Consider the following 25993-nt stretch of genomic DNA (forward strand, 5'->3'; position numbering starts at 1 on the left):
TTTAATTAACATTAGAGAGATTAAGTTGTAATTGCTCATTAATTGTGATTTCATTGTGAGTAATTCCACCTATTAGATTCCTATTGCTTTATCTTCTTGTAATGAATCTATGTGTGTGATTTCCACTAGAGGAATTGATAAGTTGGGTCAATTATTAAGTGTGATTTCCTTGTAATTGGCTTCTATTTAAGGGAATTTGGAGATTTAATCTCACTAATAGGACAATAAAATTGATTAAAAGGATTGATTAAGGGGTTTTGTCAACTAAAGTGCCAAACTTTGGGTCGGATTAAGTCTTTCTCAAATTGATTAATTTCCATCTTTAAGACTCTTGATTGATTACTTGCTTTGCACTCTTGTTTGAATTTCCTTGCTTTTGTTACAATTGAAACTCAACCCAAAACCCCCCCTTTTTATATAATTGTTGTTACTTTGTCTTAATTATTCTAATTACTCTTTTAATTTCACTATTGCAAAACCCATCTTCTCTTGGGTTCGATCCCTTGCTTGCTATTGTACTAAGTTATAATTGGTGCTAATTAGTGTGTTTAGTGGTTTATAAATTGTTAATTTGGCCGTCTTTTAGTGCGACATTTTAGGCGTGTCAAATTTTGGCGCCGTTGCCGGGGAAGGTAACGGTTTTGCTAGTGTGTTATTTGTGTTTTAGAATAGTTATTTTAGTTACTCTTTGTTACTTGTTGTTAGTGTCTTGTTCATCACTTGTGTGAACTTTTTGATTGTGTGCTCTTGTGTAGAGTTGTTTATGGTCAATACTAGGAATTCAAGTGAACCACTTTTTCCATTCAACCCGGAAATTCAAAGATCACTTGCTTGGATAGGAGGAGGTATTAGAAGAGACAACCCGGTTATTGAAGAAATTGATTCCGGTTTTCAACAAGGCCAAAGAGAAGATAACATCCCTTTTGAACAACCCATACCCATTCAAATCATCATGGATGAACAACCACATAATGATAGAGAGAACCCACCAAGGCCTAGAACTATTAAAGAACTTACCGCCCCGGATCTCACACAAGTGCCCTTGTGTATCTCCTTTCCGGCCTTGGCGGAAAATTCCACCTTTGAGTTGAAGTCCGGGCTAATTCACCAATTGCCCCGATTCCATGGGCTTAGCACGGAAGATCCCAACAAGCATCTCAACAAATTTCATGTTGTTTGCTCAAGCATGAAGCCTAATGGGGTTACCGACGAGCAACTTCAACTAAGGGCCTTCCCTTTCTCACTCAAGGACGCGGCAAATGATTGGCTTTATTATCTCCCTACCGGGAGCATCACCACTTGGAATCAAATGAAGAGGGCTTTCTTAGAAAAGTATTTTCCCGCTAGTCTCTCATCTCAATTGAAGAAAGAAATAAGTAATGTTGAACAATTGGATGGGGAGAACTTGTATGAGTATTGGGAGAGGTTTAAACAACTTCTTGCTAGTTGCCCATACCATGGGTATACCGATCATGACCTTCTCTTGAATTTTTGTGGTGGTCTACTTGAGGATGATGCTAGAATGATTAAAGCCGCCACCCAAGGTGGAATTGAATACATGTCGGTCCAAGAAGCAAATGAGTTGATTGAAAGGTTGGTAGGAAGCTCTAGGAATTTTGGGAGGAGAATTAAGAAGACAAGTGGAACATTCTCTTCAAGGCAAGGCTCCAACCATATGGAGGAGAAAGTTGATTTTCTTACCAATTTGGTCAAGGAACTTACAAAAGGAGGTGGGAGTACTTCTCATGTGAAGTTTTGTGGTCTTTGTAATGACCCAACTCATCCCACCGATGGATGTCCATCTTTGCAAACGGAGGAGGCAATTGAAGCGGTGAAGGCTATTGGGTTTAGGAAGTTTGACCCATATTCTAACACTTACAATGAAGGGTGGAAAGCTCATCCAAACATGGGGTGGGGTGGAAACCAAAACCAAAATCAAAATCAAAAAGGGGCTTCAAACTCTTCATTTCAAAAGCCAAATCAAAATCAAAACCAATCCCAAAATTCCTTGGAATAGATGATTAAAACACTTGCTATGAATCAAATGACAATGCAAAAAGAAAGCCAAGTCTTGCTACAAAATACCAAGGAATTTCAAAATGCCGTGCTTCAACAAAACCGACTCACCGACTCTAGGTTTGTTAACCTTGAGACCCAAGTTGGTCAAATCCTCACTACACTCAATTCTCAACCCAAACAAGGAGGGAGCCTCCCTTCTCACACCATTCCTCCTCCCAACAAGGAACAAGCAAAAGCGGTCTCTTTGAGGAATGGTAGAGAGTTGGTAGAGGCACCCAAGGCTCCTAAAAAGACAATACCACCTCCTATTGTTCATGAAGTGGAGGATGTGATTGAAGATGAAATTGAAGTGGTGGTGGAACAAAGGGAAGCATCTACACCTCAACAAGTGAGGATCCATGAGCCTCTTCCGGAATATGAGCCACAAGCTCCATTTCCAAGTGCTTTGAATGATACAAGGATAGTTGACAAGAAGACTTCTAGCCTTTATGATATATTTCGTAAAGTGGAGGTAAACATTCCTCTCCTTGATCTTCTTAGTAGTGTACCCAAGCATGCAAAATTTTTGAAAGAGTTGTGCACTACTAAGAGGACCAACAAGGCAAAAAGCATGAAAAAGGTAAGGGCTAGTGAACATGTTTCGGCAATTTTTCAAAAACGGTTGCCACAAAAATGTAGTGACCCGGGCATGTTCACCATCCCTTGTAAAATTGGTGATTTGGAATGTCAACATGCTATGATTGATTTAGGTGCATCCATTAATGTCTTGCCCAATTACCTTTATGGGTCACTTAAGTTAGGACCTTTGAAACCGACTCGTACGGTCATTTCTTTGGCCGATAGGTCCAATATCTATCCTAAGGGGGTTGTGGAAGATGTCTTGGTGAAGGTGGGGGAAATGCTTTTCCCCGCCGACTTTTATGTGATTGAAATGTAACCCGAGAAAGGCTCCACTCCCATTTTGTTGGGAAGGCCTTTTATGAGAACTTCCAACACCAAAATTGATGTATCTAGTGGTCGCCTCACAATGGAATTTTGTAGATACCTCATTTCTGCACCTCCCGCAAACCACCCGGTGATGATTGGGCCGCATGTTTGATACGCGGAACGATTTGTGACAGTTCGTAAGATTATCGTCAAGTGATTGCTCAAATATTAATGTCGACCTCTTAGTTGTCATCTACGTCCCGATACGGTCGTTTTGGCAGTAATTAGAGTACATTCGGAGTCCGGGTCAAAAACCGTCTCCATTTTCTGATAACTGTTAAATCCCGAGTCGGAATGTTCGGAATGTTAGGATATTTCTATTCCATATTTCACAAATTTTATCTTTTGGCAAATAATATCCCGTAATATTCATATAAGATATTAAGGAAGATCGAATTATTTCCGTCCTACCATAACTCAAACGCAGAAATCTTTCTTCAGCAGGAGGAAACCTCCTGGGAATAGACGCAGCAGGTGCTGCGCCTCTTCCAAGAGACGCAGTGCGCGCCTCTTCCCGTGCCCTTTTCTGCATGTTTCACGTATCTTTTTCATATCTTTCCGAGATTCACTTTCAAAGAGTCTCCGAAACCCTAATTCCTTCACGTGATTAGTATAAATAGGAGCCTTCGCTCCTCATATTTCTCACGCGAGTGTCCGCCCTTCTCTTCTCCCTTTGCATTCTAGACTTTGTTCTTACTTATTGGCGCCTACGTGCTTGAACATTCGACCACGTAAGCTCGGATCCTTCCGGGTACCAGCCTCTCCGTTGCATGACCGACCAATTTGACCAACTACACCAATAATCAATCTAATTAATCAATTTGTTTCAATCGTTTTCCTCTTACGAGGGCACTCTCTTTGCATTCGCGTCGAGCATCACTAATCGATATCTTAGTTCTTCTCATTTCGTCAACATGTAAGTCTGAGGGTGTATAATCCTTGTTTATTTATTGTATTTTAATTATCGTATCAATTGTAAGATTTACGTCGAAAATACCGATTAAAACCGATTTCTAAAATCGTCTTTAAAACCCTTTTTACGGATTTTCAGAAGACTGACAGTCGAGAAAAGACGCAGCAACTGCTGCGCCTCTTCGAAGGAGCGCAGTTCCTGCTGCGCCTCTTCGTGAGGCTGCCGCAGTTCCTGCTTCTTTTCTTCTTCTTCGTCCTCTGTAAATTCCGTTTTGCTTTTATTCATTTTGTTTGATTAATTCTTCGTTCACATGATAGTTTAATAATCACATGTATATTATTTATCATCTTTCATATGTTTCATTCATCATAATCCGACTTAAATCCCTAATAATTCAATATTTGCGGGTTTTCGTCATTAAATTCAATTCCGGGTTGTAGAGATTCAATTCATCAATATTGGGTTTCTGGAATTCGTCTTTGATATAGTTTTCACCTGTCTTTCGTTGTGTTCGTCGTATATTCGTCATTAATTCATCATGTTTAGCTTATTTCATTCACCCATGTCACTAATTAATCATTCATTCATGTAAATTAATAGTAATATTCCGTCTCATTCATATTGTACTGTTTTACGATCCATTCATGTGTTAAATAACCTGTTAATCACTTTCATCCGAGTAAATATTATTAATCCATCATTAAATTTATCAATCGACATTAACGGCTTGCAAATACGGCTTCACAGCCAGAACTGAGCCAAGGAACAGACGCAGCGTCTGCTGCGCCTATTCCAAAGGACGCAGCTCTGCTGCGCCTGTTCCTGGCTGAGTTCTGTCTCTGAACTCCGTTTCTGCCTTGACGTAGTTTAATTAGTCTACGTATAATTAACTATTAACCGTAATATCACGCTAATTCCTGTTCGTTATTTTATTTTTATTCTTTTATTTCTTTTTATCAAATTATCCGTTTTAAAGGTATTTTCGACATAAATCGCCTATCTCAATGTAATTATTGTAATTTTCATTATTATAATTTTCTTTTATTGTATTTATCCTATTTCTTGAATGCTTTCACATGTAATTGAACATTAAATCCAACTTCGACATTAATTGTATGCCTAATTAATTGTTAACCGACTTAGCCTAATTCTCACATGTTAGGATCAAAACTTGGATGTTGCATTGCATGCATATAACCGACGATACATCGAGTACGAATAACTTCCCTAATCATTAGTAGAGGCCGCTATCGAGGCGGGCGGGATTAGGTGTTCGATCAAAAGAGCTTCCTAATACGTACCCTCACCCCTTACTCCAGATCTCCGTGAGCACCCGTGTTCATTGGCATCCACGAGAGTCATTCTAGACGTAGAATGCTAAGGGTAACGATTGCTTAGTGTTCATGTCACTACTTTATGTCTTGACATGACATGAGGTATTCGAACGGTTCCAATTTCCCATAAAAATTGGTGGCGACTCCATACAAAATGCAAACGCTTGTTTCGCTTCTCACCAAGCGCCCCCGTGGGCGGCCCGCTGTCCACAAATTTGAGGGGGAAAAGATTGAGTATAGCATCCATGAAGCTATGAAGTACCCATCCGAGACTTCATCCTTGTGTTTTCTTGAAATTTTTGAGCCAATTGTGCAAACCGTGTATGAATTGTGCAAAGTTGATGCATTAAATGTTGTTTTGACTAATGGATTGGTTGGAAAGGATACGGGGTATGCTTTGTCTTGTGATTTGCAGGAAACAATCAAGGACTTAGAGGAAAATCCCCCAATGGAAGAATGGGAAGAAAAGGAAGAAATCCGGAAGACAGCAGGAAACTCGCACCGTGCGAGTTCTGGTGATGGGAAACTCGCACCGTGCGAGTTTGCCCCTGTCCAGGAACTTTTCTTCCTTTCTTCTAAATTACTTGAAGAGCTACCAAAAGAGAAACCTGTTCCTTCTATTGTCAAGCCTCCTATTGTTGAATTGAAGCCCTTACCAAGCCACTTGAAGTATGCATTTTTGGGAAATGAAGAGACTTTACCGGTAATTATTTCAAGCAAGCTTACTAAGGAGCAAGAAGAGGCTCTCATCCGGGTTCTTAAGCAACACAAGGAAGCAATTGGGTGGACAATGGCCGACATCAAAGGCATTAGTCCCACTTTATGCATGCACCGGATTCTTCTTGAAGATGAAGCAAAGCCCGTTAGACAACCACAAAGGCGTTTGAATCCTCCAATGATGGATGTTGTGAAGAAAGAGGTACTCAAACTCCTTCATGTAGGTATGATCTATCCTATCTCTGATAGTCAATGGGTTAGTCCAACCCAAGTTGTCCCAAAGAAATCCGGGCTAACGGTAGTCGAGAATCATGAAGGTGTTTTGACCCCCACTCGAGTTCAAAATGGGTGGAGGGTATGTATCGACTACCGTAGGCTCAATGTCGTGACCCGAAAAGATCATTTCCCGCTTCCTTTCATGGATCAAATGTTGGAGAGGTTAGCGGGAAAAGCTTTTTATTGTTTTTTGGATGGCTACTCGGGCTATTTTCAAATCCCAATTGCCCCCGAGGACCAAACAAAAACCACCTTCACATGTCCTTTTGGAACGTTTGCCTATAGAAAAATGCCTTTCGGTCTTTGTAATGCTCTGGGAACGTTCCAAAGGTGCATGCTGAGTATCTTTTCGGATTATGTTGAGGACTTTATTGAGGTATTCATGGACGATTTCACCGTTCATGGCCAATATTTTGAGGATTGTTTGAGTCATCTCACGTGGGTCTTGCAAAGATGTATTGAAACCAACCTTGTACTCAACCATGAAAAGTGTCATTTTATGGTTGAGGAAGGAATAGTGTTGGGACATGTTGTTTCCTCTAGGGGAATTGAGGTTGATAAGGCAAAGGTCGATACCATTCGCACCTTGCCTTATCCTACTAATGTGCGTGAAGTGAGGTCTTTCCTAGGTCATGCCGGGTTCTACCGGCGTTTCATTAAGGATTTCTCCAAGATTGCCGCTCCTCTATGCAAGCTACTTCAAAAGGATTGCGAATTTGTCATGAGTGAAGAATGCAAGGGAGCTTTTGATATGCTCAAGGAGAAACTTATTTCGGCACCTATAATTCAACCTCCCAATTGGAATGAACCGTTTGAGATAATGTCGGATGCAAGCAATTATGCCATTGGTGCGGTACTTGGCCAAAGGGTAGGAAGAGCACCTCATGTTATTCAATATGCATCGACAATGATGAATGAAGCTCAAAGGAATTATACAACTACCGAGAAAGAATTTCTTGCGGTGGTGTTTGCCTTGGAGAAATTCCGATCTTATATCCTTGGAGCCAAGGTCATCATCTTCACGGATCATGCCGCTTTGAGGCACCTTGTCTCTAAGAAAGAATCCAAGCCCCGTTCGATCAAAAGAGCTTCCTAATACGTACCCTCACCCTTTACTCCAGATCTCCGTGAGCACCCGTGTTCATTGGCATCCACGAGAGTCATTCTAGACGTAGAATGCTAAGGGTAACGATTGCTTAGTGTTCATGTCACTACTTTATGTCTTGACATGACATGAGGTATTCGAACGGTTCCAATTTCCCATAAAAATTGGTGGCGACTCCATACAAAATGCAAACGCTTGTTTCGCTTCTCACCAAGCGCCCCGTGGGCGGCCCGTCTGTCCACGTTTGGCGACTCACTGGGATAATACACTTACGTGTAGCTAAGGGTGAAACTCGAACAAGGTTAGGGAATAGTTTGTACAAAACAATTGTCGGTTTTCATAACTCGGTCTTCCTAGACCGTTTAATTCGGCCTTCCTAGGCCCAACCCAACCCACTCGACCAATCGTCCCGTCTAAACGGTCCTAATTCTTATTTGGGCCTAAGGATGGATAGCGATTGACGTCATCCGTACCATGATACTTACTCTTGTTTGTATCAAGGGCCTTCACTACTTGAGGAAATGGACTAGGAATCGGCCTTACTCTTGTTTGGCACGAGCCTCTCCACAGACTTCGGGTTTGATGGTTCGGTATGGCAACCTACCCTTTAAACCAAAACCCTTCTAAATGCACTCAGCATCCCGTTATAATGCTTGTATAAATGTGTAAACCTTACGTGATCACCATTTCTAAACAAAACCATGACGAATTTTCAAAAAATCAAAACCCTTTTTTTCAAACAAGAAATTCGAAATAGGGCTTCTAATTAGCGCAAAATCCGGTCAAAACTATGTCCGTTTGTCGTGTCAAAATCCGGGCCACAAGCCCATTTCAAAACCTCACTTCGAGTCCACTCCTACAACTACACTACAGTTGACTAGGACACACATTTTCAAAGACCTTGTCTTTCTTCAAAACTCACTCAACACAAGTGGCACACACCCACTTCACGAGTCAAAACTTTTTCCTCTTTTAGCAAGTGTGTCAGAATGGTCGATCGTGTTTTGATTCGTCGCCGATCTCTTATCCAGTCTCCAAGATGCCCGGATCAAGTGATGAAACGAATCTCCGCCAAATCCAAGATGGTAATGATCGAATCCTAGTCGCGCTAGCCCAAATCCAGGTCGCTCATGATCAAGTCTATGATCGCCTTGAAACTATCGAAGGACGGATCTATTCCGTAGAAGGGAGACTCCCCCCTCAAGAAGAGGAAGTATTAGGTAATTCCGATGATGAATCTAGAGACGGAAATCCTCTCATGGGGAATTGAGGTTGATAAGATAGTGAGGAAGATGTCTACCTCCCAGATCTTCCTTTAATCAAGAGCGCTGAAAGCATCATAGATGGGATCATTACCACACTGGGAACTGGCGTAAGACAGCAGAAAGGATGGAGAAAATCGATCAAATGGACCAACAACCAGGGAAGACTCTTCAAGCTCACCACTGGAGAAGGAGAGATGTTCAAAGGAGAACCAGAAGACGATGAGTTCGAGTCGGAGTCGGAGTCAGAGTCGGAGTCTAGAGAAGTCATTAGAGAGTCTACTCCTGTTGTCATCCCCACTCCCTTCATTTCTCCTAGCTTAGCCTCGAGTAGTCACAGTAGTTCGGGAAATGCCCCAATCACTGTCCCTTTGCCGCCACTGACCATGGATCAGTTGGCTTCTTTGTTTCAACTTTACTCAAATCTTAATATGAATAAATCGTGTTCGCTTACTCTCGTGTTCTTTCGAGTGCAATTGCTCGTTTATGATGATACTGAGGATGACCAAGACCCAGACTTGACTGAAATACCTCCCTACGTAGCCAAAGAAATATTACAGGAAGGGGAAGGGGGACCAGTAATAGAGGACACCGAACCCATCAACGTAGGAACCGAACTAGAACCCCGAGAACTTAGGATAGGGACTACCTTGAGCTCTACCGAAAGGGCCGACTTCATAGATCTCCTAAATGAATTCAAAGACGTTTTCGCTTGGTCCTACAAAGACATGCCAAGGATCGACAGGGATATTGCCGAACATAGAATTCCGATTAAGCCAGGTTTCAAACCTGTGAAACAGAAGCTTCGACGAATGAGAACAGAGTGGGCTCTAAAGATTAAGGAAGAAGTTGACAAGCAATTCAAAGCCGGGTTCATCAAAGTTTCCGAGTATTCTGACTGGGTAGCTAACATAGTACCCGTACCCAAAAAGGATGGGAGAATCCGTGTTTGTGTTGACTTTAGGGACTTGAACAAAGCGAGTCCAAAAGATGACTTTCCTCTACCTCACATCGACATATTAGTGGACAATACTGCAGACCACGCATTACTATCCTTCATAGATGGATACGCGGGTTATAACCAAATCAAGATGGCCATGGAAGATATGCATAAGACCGCATTCGTCACCTAATGGGGAACCTATTGCTATACAGTAATGCCGTTTGGATTGATCAACGCCGGAGCTACATACCAACGCACCGCAACTACACTTCTACATGACATGATGCACAAAGAAGTTGAGGTATACGTAGATGACATGATCGTCAAATCCAAAGAAAGATAGGGACATATTGCGAACCTTCGCAAGTTCTTCGCAAGGCTACGAAAGTACAACATGAGGCTCAATCCTCAGAAATGCACATTCGGGGTAACGTCTGGCAAACTCCTGGGATACGTCGTTAGTCAAAGGGGTATAGAAATAGATCCTTCCAAAATCAAAGCTCTGATCGAAATGCCACAACCCCAAACAGAAAAAGAAGTTAGAGGATTCCTGGGAAAGGTACAATACATAAGTCGATTCATATCGAAACTTACGATGATTTGTGAGCCTATCTTCAAGAAACTCAAGAAAACAGACCACACCATGTGGGATGATGATTGTCGAAAGGCGTTTGACCGAATCAAGGAGATATTGGCTAAACCACCAGTGCTCATGCCGCCACAACGAGATCAACCTCTTGGTTTATATCTCACAGTAACTGAAACCGCCATGGGTGCTATGCTGGCTCAAACTGTAGGAAGTGAAGAAAGAGCTATTTACTATCTAAGTAAGAAGTTCTTGGAATATGAGTGCAAATACTCACAACTCGAAAAGACATGCCTCGCTCTTGTGTGGGCAACGAAGAAGCTACGTCACTACATGCTTAGCTACTCCATCAAGATATACTCCAAAATGGATCCAGTCAAATACCTCTTCGAGAAACCCGTCCTCAACGGACGCCCGGCAAGATGGACTCGATGCTCTCTTAATTCGACCTTAAATATGTGCCACTGAAAGTCATAAAAGGTCGCGCCGTCACCGAATTCTTCGCAGAAAATCCTATCAACGACGCCCAAACCATAGATACTTGGTCATTTCCCGACGAGGATATACTTCAAACGGACATAGACTCCTGGGATCTATACTTTGATGGAGCATCCAACTTAAGAGGATTCGGAATAGGAGTGTTGCTCATTTCTCCTGAAGGTGAGCATACACCGATTGCTGTCAAACTCGACTTCGTGGTGACAAACAACGCTGCAGAGTATGAAGCTTGTCTCATTGGACTACAAGCGGCAGTAAGTTTAGGCATCAAAAACCTCCGAGTACATGGGGATTCATCACTGATCATCAACCAAGTTACAGGATCTTGGAAAATCCGAAGTGAAAGCCTCGCGCCCTATCAGGCTAGGATAGACCAAGTCGCTCAATTCTTTGATCACGTAACATACCTACACCTACCTCGAGAGGAAAATCAATTTGCAGACGCTCTTGCGAAACTTGCATCTTTGATAAATATGCCAGATCACATGATGGACATGCCTTTGTGCATCGAACGACGGTCAGAGCCGGCTTATGTCCACCAAATCACCGATGAAGAGGAAATCGCGCAGGAACCCTGGTTCCAAGCGATCTTGAATTTTAAGCTTAATGGTACCTATCCACCGGATATGGACAAGAGGGGACAACGTGCTATACGCCTATTAGCCTCCCAATACATTCTGATGCAAGGAGAATTATACAAAAGAACACCTCTTGGTGTGCTCCTACGTTGCCTTGATCATTCACAGGCACGAAAGGTGATGGAAGAAGTCCACGACGGAGAATGCGGTCCCCACATGAGTGGGCCTATGATGGCAAAGAAAATCACGCGTTTGGGATATTATTGGACCACAATGGAATCTGATTGCATCAAATACGTGAGACATTGCCACAATTGTCAAATCTTCGGGAATGTACAACATGTCCCTCCTTCGTTGCTCTACACAATGACATCTCCTTGGCCATTTTCTGCATGGGGAATTGACATAATCGGAAAGATAACCCCGGCCGGAACAGGAGGTCACTGTTTCATCCTAGTGGCAATCGACTACTTCACCAAATGGGTAGAAGCAGCTTCCTACACTGGTCTTACGGCTAAGAATGTGGCAAAGTTCATACAAAACAACATCATATGTCGATATGGTTGCCCACATGAGATCATTAGCGATAACGGGTCACACTTCCAAGCTGAAACCGAGCAATTGCTAGCCAAATATAAGATTAAGCATCACCACTTTTCGCCCTATAGACCACAGACTAACGGTGCGGTAGAGGCGGCGAACAAAAATGTTGTCACAATTCTCAAGAAAATGATCGACAACTACAGAGATTGGCCAAGGAAGATACCCTTTGCTTTATGGGGGTATCGTACCTCCGTCAGGACGCCCACTAGGGCTAGTCCTTTCTATTTGACCTACGGCATGGAAGCCGTACAACCAGTCGAGCTAGAAATACCATCCTTGCGTATTCTACTCGAAAGTTAAATCCCGGAGGCCGATTGGAAGAGGGACAGATATGAAGAACTCATCCTCCTGGATGAACGCAGGCTACGCGCCTTGCATAATGTCCAAACATATCAAGCACGTATCAAACGAGCTTTCAACAAAAGGGTTAGGCCAAGAAACATCAAAGAAGGAGACTTAGTACTCAAATCGGTTAGAGCTCTTTTACCTGTCGACCCAAGGGGAAAATTCAAACCTAATTGGGCCGGACCATTTCTAGTCAAATCCATACTCCCAGGGGGTGCGGTTAGAATCACAGACCTAGATGGGAATGAGTTTTCAAACCCCACAAACCTTGACCAATTGAAACGATACTATGCCTAGAATAGGACCAAGCACGCGCCTCGCGTAAACCCATGTGTCGCTCTTGTGGCACTAAATAAACGGCCCCTGGCCAAGCTGAAATAAGCTAAGTGTCACTGTGCTCTTGCATTTTGACAAGATTGTCATCCTCATATCATCAAATAAACTAAATTCGCACCTTGAGAACAAGCAAAAGCTCATGCTTATTTTCTACGTTCATTACAAGCTCTTGCTTCGAACAATTATTCTTTTGCATTTACTCGAACTACGCACAAGGGTTTGATTTCGCTTTTTTAAAGTGAATACGTAGGCAATCCTTCACAGGATTCAACCCATTATATCTAAAATGTAAATAGAAGGACATTTGCATTGCATTTGAAATTCGACAAGAATAATAAAGTAGAAAATCTTAACGGTTTCATAACCATTTGACCTTTTTTATTTCATTCGATAATAATAGTACGCTACATAATAAAAATAGAATAGGCTAGGATTCTAAAAATCCCTCCTTTTTATTACAACGACAATAATAATAATAATCAAATAATAAATAAAGACTCGGGCTATTCTTCCATCTTCCCTTTGCCCTTGTCATTCTTGTCATATTTCTTGTCACGACCTCGAGCTGGGCGCTCTTGCACCACTTCAGACCTAATCACCAACGGTCTTTCTCGAGGCCTGACTCTTCCATTCTTGCCAACCACCATTTCTGCAACAGGAGTAGTCTTTGATTTCTTTGAAGGATGAATGACCTGAAACCCGGCTTCTTCTTCTCCCTCTGTCAGACGCTTCTCCTTCTCTTTCTCTCCCTCGCGCACCTTGTAGTCAACAGTTCGCGTTTCCTCGATCTCTCGCGCTCTTCCGGAGTTGCAGCCTTTCTCCACCTCAGATAGGAATCCGACACCCATAAAGCATTGGCGGAGAAGTTCAAGAACCACATGTTTCTTTGGGCCCATTTAATAGCCCACTCCCTTCGGCTCTCGGTAGTAAGCGCCATAGCAGTCTGCGGGACAGTGTCAAGCTTCGGGATCGTCTACTTCAGCCCAACTTGCCTCATCAGTCTTTCCGGAAAGATGCATACCATGAACTCCAATCCCGGAATGCGCACGGACCTAGTGGGATCCAAAGAAGACACTCCAGTGACAGACTTGAGGTGCCACCACGGTACAACCCACCTAATCAACGGACCATCACCACTTTTCAGCTTGTTCTTCCAATAATCGCAGACCCGGGTGAAGTCCACCATGTACAACCGCGTCCTCATCGCAATCATACGGGAATGATTGGAAGGGGCATGAACTGGGGGCTCGATCAATCGGAGCTGTTCCATAAGCCAAACCTACCAAAAACAGGTATTAGACACCAATCATCAAAAAAAAAAAAAAAAAAGAAAAGAGAACGAAAAAGAAAAAGAAAAAGAAAAGGTGCCTTTTACCTGTAGGATGACGGGACTTCCCAAATACGGCAAATCACGGTTGGATTTCCTATTATCCAAACCCAATATAATCTCTCCTAAGCATAAGCAAGCTGGGCTCCTGCGCAGCTCCATTTGCTCAATAAGGCCCAAAAGACGAGGATCACCTCTCAAATCTTCATCAACGTGCCCTTGGAAGACATACACATGCAACAAACAAAAGCCAAATGCTCTCCTCCTAGCAACATGAGAGACAGTAGGGTCGGCCCTGTTGATGAATCGATCTATAAAGTCCAACATTCTGACGCCTTTCGGGGTAACTAGACGATCCACCTCAAGTCTGGTCAGTCCAAGCAAGTCTCTAAATTTGCTCTTATACCCTTGAGAAGTGGAAGGAATGGCAGGTAAATGTTCGGGGTCCCACCCACCAATAGCAGCGATTTCTTCAGGAAATGGGCAAATATCACCTCCTGGGAACGCGAAAACATGATAATTCGGGTCCCAATAGTCAAGGCAAGCATCCAAGAATGGTTTTACAATCTTAATGAGTTTCTAACTCAATAAAGATCCAAGGTTATAAGCACCCATGTCATGCTTCTCCATATTTGAAAATTCATTGGTCCATTCCTTCAAGCGGATCTCCAAAGTATCCATGATGATAATTTTCTTTTGAAGATTTATTTTGGGAGTCTTATGTAAATAGACGAAGAAAAGACGGAAGATTTATGTGAATTAAAACTCCGTCGACGCTTCTATTTATACTAATTGCTGTTTCCAAAAATCCGCCAGAACGGACCAGCTTAGAACAAAGCGCAAAGACTGGCCGCGCCTCTTCAAAGGGACGCAGCTCATGCTGCGCCTCTTCCCCAGTCTCACTTCTGTAATTTCCGCGTTGGATCTTTCCTAATTCCAGAACGCATGATTTCCTATTCCTGCGGGGTTTTATTTTGGTAAATACGAGGAGATTACCATACTTCAAGTTTCCTAATTTCGCGGGCACGCATTTCGAGGCGACGTCGATACCTTCGCCATTTCATCACACTTCATTCCTTTTCTTTTTAGGAAATAAATTTCATTTTTTTTTTAGGAAATAGATTTCATTTTCTTTTTTGGGAAATAATTTTCTTTTGTTTTCATTTTTTCACGAATTCCAACATTTCATTTCTACACTTACAGATTTCTCTTTTTCTTTTTTTTTAGGGGGTAACCCTCCCTACCGTCCGGTCATTTCCGGCAAAATTTTGGCATTTTCGTGTTCTTTTGAGTCTCTTTTTGCGCTAATTAAAGCCATAAGTATAAAAATGTATGTTTTGCGTGATTTCCATGTAAATTTCGGCAGCATGACGGCGTAAACCGTTATCTACCAAACCTGTTCAAGAACTAACCTGCAGATACAAGCAACACAACCCAAGAAAGAAAGGCACTCAGCCGTCGTATATACACCAAACAGAGCAAATGTACAAGCAAACTGGGGGCTTGCGCCCCAAACAAAGTCCAAAAATGTCCAAAATCAGATGTCCAAATGTACAAGTCTACAAAACTACACAAAACTACTGCTGGGCACCCTCCAACTCGGCAACTCTCGCCACTAGAACGGCAATCTCGGCGTCCCGAACCTCGAGCTCCCTCAACAAGCGAGCTGTCTCCTCCCGAGACTGGGTCAACTCTCGCTCCAGCTCGCGGTCACCCTGTAAACAGCAATAAATTGGCTCATGTCAATCAGTTCAAGCAAAATCGGAAATCAAAAATCAAAAGAAATCAAATGAGGTTCATACCTGACGACCTCGACCACCGACGAGTGCCTCGATGGCAGTAGCTCGCAGCCGGTTGGCCACCCTCCATAGTGCCACGAACCGAGACGGCGCAACCTGCATTTTCAAAAGAAATTCTCAGCAAATTGAACAAGTTCAGTCAAACGTGTTCTTACACGAAAGTTATATAAGCAAGAGGCTCACCCTCCGAATCGATGATCTTTGCCACTGCCTAGGCCAAAGATCCGTCACGGCCTACATCAAAGTCACGCAGCTCGGAGATCGTCGTCCTCCCGGTCGCGTCGGTGTACTCAAGGGTCTCGGGGTACACTGGGGCTCGATGCCCGCCGCCTGGACCTCCTGCAAAGACAAATAGCTCTCATTAATCGATGATCTTTCGTCGTAATTCTCAAAACCAAATCAAGTATAAGATACTCACCACTACCGGCCAGTACGCCAACCTCCCGTAAAGGAACGCCGAGTAATCCTCACCAGGGAGAAGAAGGTCGTCGCCACTGGCACCAGCCAAGTCCGCCTCCCTCTCAAAGATCGAAGGCTCCTAAACATCGCCCCGGGAGGATCGACGGGAACCATCAACGCATCCCGAGAGCACTGACGAGCCAAACGCTCGCCCAAGTACCACACAGGACCAATCGACGTCCTCAACAGCAGCCGACTCGGGCTCATAGGTCGAAGGACCTCAGCGACAAAAGGAGGCGCCCCAGCGTACTCCGCCCAAGGTCTGGGCACCCACTGCGACAAGATAAGGCAAAGATCATTCCTATGGTCAAGTAAAGGCAAAGGATAAGAAGCGTAAATGAATATAAATGGGATACTCACGCTGCTCAGCTGAAGGGCATTCACGTCCCGCCGGTAGACGTTGTGAGAAGAACGCTTGCTCTTCGTCTGGCACATCACCCAGTCCCTCACCACAGGATAAGCCTTCTCCAGTGGCTCCGTCCTCTTCGGCGCAAGACTCGGGAAGTAGGAGTACACCCACGCCTGCAAAGCAAAATAATCAATGACAATCTTTCGTGATTCAATAAAGAAAGGAATTTGCTATTAGTCTAAAAAAGGAAGGTTCATACCTCCAGCAGTAGTCCAGGTCCGACAGCACCTGGAGAAGTCCCCTTCTCCATCAGCTCCGGACGAACCAAGCATGGCCCTCATGAAGCGGATGAGGACCGCAAAACCAGCAGTGACCCAGTCCCAACGCCCTAGGGAACTCAGGTCAGAAAGAAAGGGAAGAAGCTTCGTCGACAGCCTCTCGCCCTTGTCTCCGAGGCAAATCGAAGACAGAAACTACCAAAGCCACAGACGAGCCCTATGCTCAGCTGTGCAGGGAGGAGGAGCCGCCTCCCTCCCATCGATCGTCACCAGTGCCGGGGTCTTCCCCGCAAAGTAGTCTCGAACGTAAGCACTAGGTACCAAACCCGGCACTGCAACAGCCTTCGGCGACATGTTCCAGCCGATCAATCGCCTCGCCTCGGCCGAGTCCGCCCTTATGGCGATCTCCGCCACACCATCTCCTCGGCCCCACACGGCGGACTGTAAATCATGCCGTAATCCTCCAAAGAGACTCCCACCTCACCGAAAGGCAGGTGAAATGTGGAAGTCGTATCCCAGAATCGGTCCAAGAAAGCGCGGACCAGGCTAAGGTTAGCCCGCAACTTCCTCTTCACGATATCCCTCCAGACCTGAACCAGAGGACCGAACGCTCCACGCTCGATCATGGCCCTCTCCTCCGCCGACAAACCGCCGTAGTGCTCCATCGCTGTCGTGTAACCCGAGAACGACCTGATGTTCCCGGCCTCCTATAATGATTTGAAACAAAGCTATCTTTAGTTTTGACTGAAATTTGAAAGAAATTTAGACAAAAAGAATGAAAGAGGACAGGTAGTGAGTGGTGAAGTCTTATTTACCAAGCTCTTCACCGTCCTGTAGGACAGGTGACCCTCTGCAGCCCACACGAGGTGCCTACTCTCCAAGGTCTCGGCCCACGCAGGAGCTCCCCTCAGCTGACGACCTCCTCGCCCGACGTTGGCTCGTCTCGGGATCTCCTCCTCCTCGACGGCCTCCTCCTCGTGAAACTCAGCAGCCATCACCGCAGCGGTGAAGGCCTGCTCTAAAGCCTCCTCAACAGTAGTGGCGTCTATCTCCATGGGAGTCCTCCCAGAAGTAGAAGCCTCATCACCTGCAACGTTAAAGTAAATTCAAGCCGCGTCACATGACGACAAGCCTTTGTTAAAGAGTTTTCGAGCCTTCAAAGCCCTGAAAACACCCTTTCCTTGCCATCTTTGGCCATATTCCCACCAACCCAATCACTCATGTGATAAATTGGGTCAAGTCAAGTCCAAGCCAGAGCCTAGTTCCGGGTCCAAGTCGAAAATTCGGCAGCATTTCGCTATAACGGCGATTATGCCCTAGAAAGGTGTCCCGAAAAAGTTGTTGCAAACCAAAATTCCGAGATGGTAGAAAGTTTATCCATCATCCAAGGATCCCAAATATCAAATTTCATCGCAAATGGGCAGTCCTAAGGCTATTTTCGAAGCAATTTACGGTTTAGCTGTAAAACCGTCTCAAATTTCACTCAAAGGCTCAAAACTCGAGAAAAATTCGAAACAAACACATGGTTATGTTCCTAACATTGCCTACTATCCGTTTCTAACATCAATTTGGCATGGCAAATCCATTTGGGGGAAAAGCCCCAAATTTTCGATCAAAAGGGTCGAAAACCCTAAATCTCGCGGCTCAAAATTCAACAAATGTAGATGATTAATGCAAGATTGGGATACATACCTCGATTAGTCATGTTTAAAGCAAGCTTTTGAATCAAACCTTGGCGGAAATGGTGAAGATTTGAGAGAGAAATGAACGATTTGTGTTTCGAATGCAAATGAACATGACCCGTCTGATTTCGCGTTTTTACGCAGAAAAGCCAACTTGGGGAAAAGACGCAGCAGGCGCTGCGCCTCTTCCAAGAGACGCAGCTCTTGCTGCGCCTCTTCCTTGTGTTCCCTCCCTACGGATTTTCAAAAATTCGTTACGAATTCGTTATTTGTGGGCCCATCTTTGGTGCGCCTCTTCCTCGACGCTGTTATATTCTTTTGGTCCATTACGACGATTTTCTTTTGTTCCGACCCGCATTTCGTCGGCCAGCAGCGGACCGTTGCATATTATTATTCATTTTATCCCGGTAAGAAGATATTTTGCAAAGTATTGCTCAAATCCTTATATCCACGTAGCAAAGATTTTGCGTATTGCTCAAATCCTTTTATCCAAAGCAAGCAAAGATTTTGCAAAGTATTGCTCGAACCCTAATATCCCAGTAGCAAAGATTTTGCAAAGATTGCTCAAACCCTTATATCCAGCGCAGTAGTATTTTGCAGTACTGCTCACTCAAGATTTCTCCCATGACGATCAAGATGTTCCTAGTCGTCAATATATTCCCCAGCAAGAGTTCGCTTGAGACCGACGCAAGCAGATTCAACCTCAAGTTCAGCTAGAGTTCGCTTGAGACCAACGCAAGCAGATTCAACCTCAAGTTTTGCCAGAGTTCGCTTGAGACCGACGCAAGCGGATTCCCCCAGCAGTTTCTACCGACGTCCTGCTGCTTTCAATATTTCTTGTTTCCCCGCGGAGTTCGGCAAGGGTGCCGTTCTCCAGAAGTTCCCAAACCCAAAGCCTACTTTCTTAGGTTCGTAAACCCGAAATTAGGACTTTTTTTAACTATAGGATCCCGGTTCCTTTTAGGTTCATAAACCTTTAGGTACCCAACCTTAGTTACCCCTTAAGTTGAACTTACTTTTGGCCTCCTTCCCGCCGATGCTTTCCTTTAGGGCCCCACACCCTAGCACCAATCCTTACTTATCTTTTAGGTCTTACCCTTAGCTCCCATGCTCAACCTTAGCTCCTACGCACCTCCGGAAGCATCTCGAGAAGAAGTCTCAGGTATGGTCTCTTCTTATGGCTGGCGAGCCTCCTTACGTAGTCTAATGGACTTTAAACGACCCTCCCCGATAGTCGACAGACTCTAAAATGTTCCCGACGACAGTCCTTGGTTCGGACCCTTGAGCCGCCTCGCGTCGCCATAGTCGTCAAAGTTGTAATCTTAGATTGACCTGATGGCTATACTTTGACTTTCGCCTTGTCCAAGCCTCAGTCAAAGTGGGGGCTCTGTAGATACCTCATTTCTGCACCTCCCGCAAACCACCCGGTGATGATTGGGCCGCATGTTTGATACGCGGAACGATTTGTGACAGTTCGTAAGATTATCGTCAAGTGATTGCTCAAATATTAATGTCGACCTCTTAGTTGTCATCTACGTCCCGATACGGTCGTTTTGGCAGTAATTAGAGTACATTCGGAGTCCGGGTCAAAAACCGTCTCCATTTTCTCGATAACAATGTTAAATCCCGAGTCGGAATGTTCTGGAATGTTCCGGATATTTCTATTCCATATTTCACAAATTTTATCTTTTGGCAAATAATATCCCGTAATATTCATATAAGATATTAAGGAAGATCGAATTATTTACGTCCTACCATAACTCAAACGCAGAAATCTTTCTTCAGCAGGAGGAAACCTCCCGGGAATAGACGCAGCAGTCTTTCGCGCCTCTTCCAAGAGACGCAGTGGGCTGCCGCGCCTCTTCCTGTGCCCTTTTTCGCATGTTTCACGTATCTTTTCATATATCTTTCCGAGATTCACTTCCAAAGAGTCTCCGAAACCCTAATTCCTTCACGTGATTAGTATAAATAGGAGCCTTCGCTCCTCATATTTCTCACGCGAGTGTCCACCCTTCTCTTCTCCCTTTGCATTCTAGACTTTGTTCTTACTTATTGGCGCCTACGTGCTTGAACATTCGACCACGTAAGCTCGGATCCTTCCGGGTACCAGCCTCTCCGTTGCATGACCGACCAATTTGACCAACTACACCAATAATCAATCTAATTAATCAATTTGTTTCAATCGTTTTCCTCTTACGAGGGCACTCTCTTTGCATTCGCGTCGAGCATCACTAATCGATATCTTAGTTCTTCTCGTTTCGTCAACATGTAAGTCTGAGGGTGTATAATCCTTGTTTATTTATTGTATTTTAATTATCGTATCAATTGTAAGATTTACGTCGAAAATACCGATTAAAACCGATTTCTAAAACCGTCTTTAAAACCCTTTTTACGGATTTTCAGAAGACTGACAGTCGAGAAAAGACGCAAAGAATCGCCGCGCCTCTTCGAAGGAGCGCAGTTCCTGCTGCGCCTCTTCGTGAGGCTGCCGCAGTTCCTGCTTCTTTTCTTCTTCTTCGTCCTCTGTAAATTCCGTTTTGCTTTTATTCATTTTGTTTGATTAATTCTTCGTTCACATGATAGTTTAATAATCACATGTATATTATTTATCATCTTTCATATGTTTCATTCATCATAATCCGACTTAAATCCCTAATAATTCAATATTTGCGGGTTTTCATCATTAAATTCAATTCCGGGTTGTAAAGATTCAATTCATCAATATTGGGTTTCTGGAATTCGTCTTTGATATAGTTTTCACCTGTCTTTCGTTGTGTTCGTCGTATATTCGTCATTAATTCATCATGTTTAGCTTATTTCATTCACCCATGTCACTAATTAATCATTCATTCATGTAAATTAATAGTAATATTCCGTCTCATTCATATTGTACTGTTTTACGATCCATTCATGTGTTAAATAACCTGTTAATCACTTTCATCCGAGTAAATATTATTAATCCATCATTAAATTTATCAATCGACATTAACGGCTTGCAAATACGGCTTCACTTAATCGAAGCCAAGGAACAGACGCGGCGTCTGCTGCGCTTATTCAAAGGACGCACTTCACGCTGCTATTGCCTGTTTCGGCCGAGTTTCGTCTCTCGAACTCCGTTTCTGCCTTGACGTAGTTTAATTAGTCTACGTATAATTAACTATTAACCGTAATATCACGCTAATTCCTGTTCGTTATTTTATTTTTATTCTTTTATTTCTTTTTATCAAATTATCCGTTTTAAAGGTATTTTCGACATAAATCGCCTATCTCAATGTAATTATTGTAATTTTCATTATTATAATTTTCTTTTATTGTATTTATCCTATTTCTTGAATGCTTTCACATGTAATTGAACATTAAATCCAACTTCGACATTAATTGTATGCCTAATTAATTGTTAACCGACTTAGCCTAATTCTCACATGTTAGGATCAAAACTTGGATGTTGCATTGCATGCATATAACCGACGATACATCGAGTACGAATAACTTCCCTAATCATTAGTAGAGGCCGCTATCGAGGCGGGCGGGATTAGGTGTTCGATCAAAAGAGCTTCCTAATACGTACCCTCACCCCTTACTCCAGATCTCCGTGAGCACCCGTGTTCATTGACATCCACGAGAGTCATTCTAGACGTAGAATGCTAAGGGTAACGATTGCTTAGTGTTCATGTCACTACTTTATGTCTTGACATGACATGAGGTATTCGAACGGTTCCAATTTCCCATAAAAATTGGTGGCGACTCCATACAAAATGCAAACGCTTGTTTCGCTTCTCACCAAGCGCCCCCGTGGGCGGCCCGCTGTCCACAAATTTGAGGGGGAAAAGATTGAGTATAGCATCCATGAAGCTATGAAGTACCCATCCGAGACTTCATCCTTGTGTTTTCTTGAAATTTTTGAGCCAATTGTGCAAACCGTGTATGAATTGTGCAAAGTTGATGCATTAAATGTTGTTTTGACTAATGGATTGGTTGGAAAGGATACGGGGTATGCTTTGTCTTGTGATTTGCAGGAAACAATCAAGGACTTAGAGAAAAATCCCCCAATGGAAGAATGGGAAGAAAAGGAAGAAATCCGGAAGACAGCAGGAAACTCGCACCGTGCGAGTTCTGGTGATGGGAAACTCGCACCGTGCGAGTTTGCCCCTGTCTAGGAACTTTTCTTCCTTTCTTCTAAATTACTTGAAGAGCTACCAAAAGAGAAACCTGTTCCTTCTATTGTCAAGCCTCCTATTGTTGAATTGAAGCCCTTACCAAGCCACTTGAAGTATGCATTTTTGGGAAATGAAGAGACTTTACCGGTAATTATTTCAAGCAAGCTTACTAAGGAGCAACAAGAGGCTCTCATCCGGGTTCTTAAGCAACACAAGGAAGCAATTGGGTGGACAATGGCCGACATCAAAGGCATTAGTCCCACTTTATGCATGCACCGGATTCTTCTTGAAGATGAAGCAAAGCCCGTTAGACAACCACAAAGGCGTTTGAATCCTCCAATGATGGATGTTGTGAAGAAAGAGGTACTCAAACTCCTTCATGTAGGTATGATCTATCCTATCTCTGATAGTCAATGGGTTAGTCCAACCCAAGTTGTCCCAAAGAAATCCGGGCTAACGGTAGTCGAGAATCATGAAGGTGTTTTGACCCCCACTCGAGTTCAAAATGGGTGGAGGGTATGTATCGACTACCGTAGGCTCAATGTCGTGACCCGAAAAGATCATTTCCCGCTTCCTTTCATGGATCAAATGTTGGAGAGGTTAGCGGGAAAAGCTTTTTATTGTTTTTTGGATGGCTACTCGGGCTATTTTCAAATCCCAATTGCCCCCGAGGACCAAACAAAAACCACCTTCACATGTCCTTTTGGAACGTTTGCCTATAGAAAAATGCATTTCGGTCTTTGTAATGCTCTGGGAACGTTCCAAAGGTGCATGCTGAGTATCTTTTCGGATCATGTTGAGGACTTTATTGAGGTATTCATGGACGATTTCACCGTTCATGGCCAATATTTTGAGGATTGTTTGAGTCATCTCACGTGGGTTTTGCAAAGATGTATTGAAACCAACCTTGTACTCAACCATGAAAAGTGTCATTTTATGGTTGAGGAAGGAATAGTGTTGGGACATGTTGTTTCCTCTAGGGGAATTGAGGTTGATAAGGCAAAGGTCGATACCATTCGCACCTTGCCTTATCCTACTAATGTGCGTGAAGTGAGGTCTTTCCTAGGTCATGTCGGGTTCTACCGGCGTTTCATTAAGGATTTCTCCAAGATTGCCGATCCTCTATGCAAGCTACTTCAAAAGGATTGCGAATTTGTCATGAGTGAAGAATGCAAGGGAGCTTTTGATATGCTCAAGGAGAAACTTATTTCGGCACCTATAATTCAACCTCCCAATTGGAATGAACCGTTTGAGATAATGTCGGATGCAAGCAATTATGCCATTGGTGCGGTACTTGTCCAAAGGGTAGGAAGAGCACCTCATGTTATTCAATATGCATCGACAATGATGAATGAAGCTCAAAGGAATTATACAACTACCGAGAAAGAATTTCTTGCGGTGGTGTTTGCCTTGGAGAAATTCCGATCTTATATCCTTGGAGCCAAGGTCATCATCTTCACGGATCATGCCGCTTTGAGGCACCTTGTCTCTAAGAAAGAATCCAAGCCCCGTTTGATGAGATGGGTACTAATCTTGAGTGAGTTTGACGTTGAACTCAAGGACAAGAAGGGCTCCACCAACACGGTGGCGGATCATCTTAGTAGAATCATCCAAGAAGACTCCTTGGTACCACAAAGCTCAATAAAGGAGACCTTCCCGGATGAAGCCCTTCTTGCCTTGATGTCTACCGAACCTTGGTATTCACATATCGTGAATTACTTGGTCTTGGGCAAATTTCCACCGGGTTTGACTCGACATCAAAGAGACAAAATCAAGAGTGATTCCAAGTACTATGTGTGGGATGATCCTTATTTGTGGAAATTTTGTGCCGATCAAGTGATAAGGAGGTGTGTGCCGGACACCGAAATCATGTCAATTCTCCGGTTTAGTCACGAGTATGCTTGTGGCGGGCATTTTGGAGCCAAGAAAACGGCTAGAAAGGTGTTGGAAAGTGGTTTCTTTTGGCCCACATTATTCCGAGATGCTCATGCCATGGTGAAGACATGCGATAGATGCCAAAGAGTTGGTAATATTTCAAAAAGAGGAGAAATGCCCCAAACACCCATGATCTATTGTGAAATATTTGATGTGTGGGGTATTGACTTCATGGGACCATTTCCCGCCTCTTGTGGCAATGTTTATATACTTTTGGCGGTGGACTATGTCTCCAAGTGGGTGGAGGCTAAGGCCACCAAGACCGATGATGCAAAGGTGGTTGGAGAATTCATCAAAACCAACATCTTTTCTCGATTTGGTTTTCCAAAAGCTTTGATAAGCGACCGGGGTACTCACTTTTGCAACAAAGCCATTGGAGCTCTTCTCAAAAAGTATGGGGTACTTCATAAAGTCTCAACCGCCTATCACCCTCAAACCAACGGTCAAGCCGAGGTTTCTAATAGGGAGATTAAGGCTATCGCACGGCTTACAAAACGCCAATCGGGATGTCACCTTACCGCTTACTTTTTGGGAAATCATGTCATCTACCCGTGGAGGTTGCGCATCGAGCCTATTGGGCGGTTAAATCCTTCAATTTGCAATTGGATGAAGCGGGACTTCATAGGAAACTTCAACTACAAGAGTTGGAAGAAATCCGGAATGATGCTTATGAGAATGCTTCCATTTACAAGGCAAGAACAAGAGCATGGCATGATAATATGATTTCAAGAAGAGTGTCCCAAGTGGAAGAGAAAGTCTTACTTTTCCAAAATCGACTTAGACTTTTCTCCGGGAAATTGAGGTCTAGGTGGATGGGACCATATGAAGTGGTGAAAGTTTTTCAACATGGAGCAATTGAAATCAAGTGTTTAAAGACCGGGAAAGTCTTGAAAGTGAATGGGCAAAGGCTAAAGCATTATCATGAAGGAATTGAAGTGGGTGAAGTGGAAACACTCCATCTTGTTGATCCAATCTACTCAAATTGATGAAAGTGCAACTTTGTCGAGCCATCGACGTTAAATAAACGGCAAAAGTTTGTAAATATTTCTTTCCCTTGCATATTTAAATTCCGCATTGCATTGTTTATATTGCATTTGTCATGTTGCATTGTTCATATTGCATTTCTCATGTTTAAATTCATTGCATCCTTTACTTTTTGCATAATAAATTAAATCATTTGCATTTTCACTAATGTTTTTGGCATATTAGAATGGTTTAATGTGTGTTTTAGTGTTAGGATATCAACTCAAGGGCATATGTGAAGAAAGGAAGGAAGAATGTTGGGAAAAAGAATTAGCTAAAGTGAAGAATTAAGCAACAAAAAAATCAACATCCAGCAGCAAAGTCGCACGGTGCGACTTTTCTGAGGCCAAAACTCGCACCGTGCGAGTTTTTGAGAATTCGCGAATATCAGCTCTAATTTCGCACGATAAGCTCACTTGTTCTTCCCCAATTCTTCTCACATTCTACCTCTCCCTTCACCATAACCCTAAACACCCAAATCA

General features: G+C 43.4%; 2 protein-coding genes across 2 annotated transcripts in view; both read left to right on the forward strand.

Moving 5' to 3' along the window:
- The window catches only part of LOC141596364 (heat shock 70 kDa protein 18-like), a 65837-nt gene that overhangs the window by 17649 nt on the left and 22195 nt on the right, over nucleotides 1-25993 (forward strand). The gene's annotated exons all lie outside the window — the stretch shown is intronic.
- Nucleotides 1523-7342, forward strand: LOC141594645 (uncharacterized). The gene is made up of 4 exons (XM_074414649.1): nucleotides 1523-1916; nucleotides 2340-2530; nucleotides 5810-6287; nucleotides 6876-7342. The coding sequence occupies exons 1-4, from the start codon at nucleotides 1523-1525 to the stop codon at nucleotides 7340-7342; spliced, it is 1530 nt and encodes a 509-aa protein (XP_074270750.1).

This window comes from Silene latifolia, chromosome 8 (genome assembly GCF_048544455.1).
Source record: "Silene latifolia isolate original U9 population chromosome 8, ASM4854445v1, whole genome shotgun sequence".
NCBI lineage: Eukaryota > Viridiplantae > Streptophyta > Magnoliopsida > Caryophyllales > Caryophyllaceae > Silene > Silene latifolia.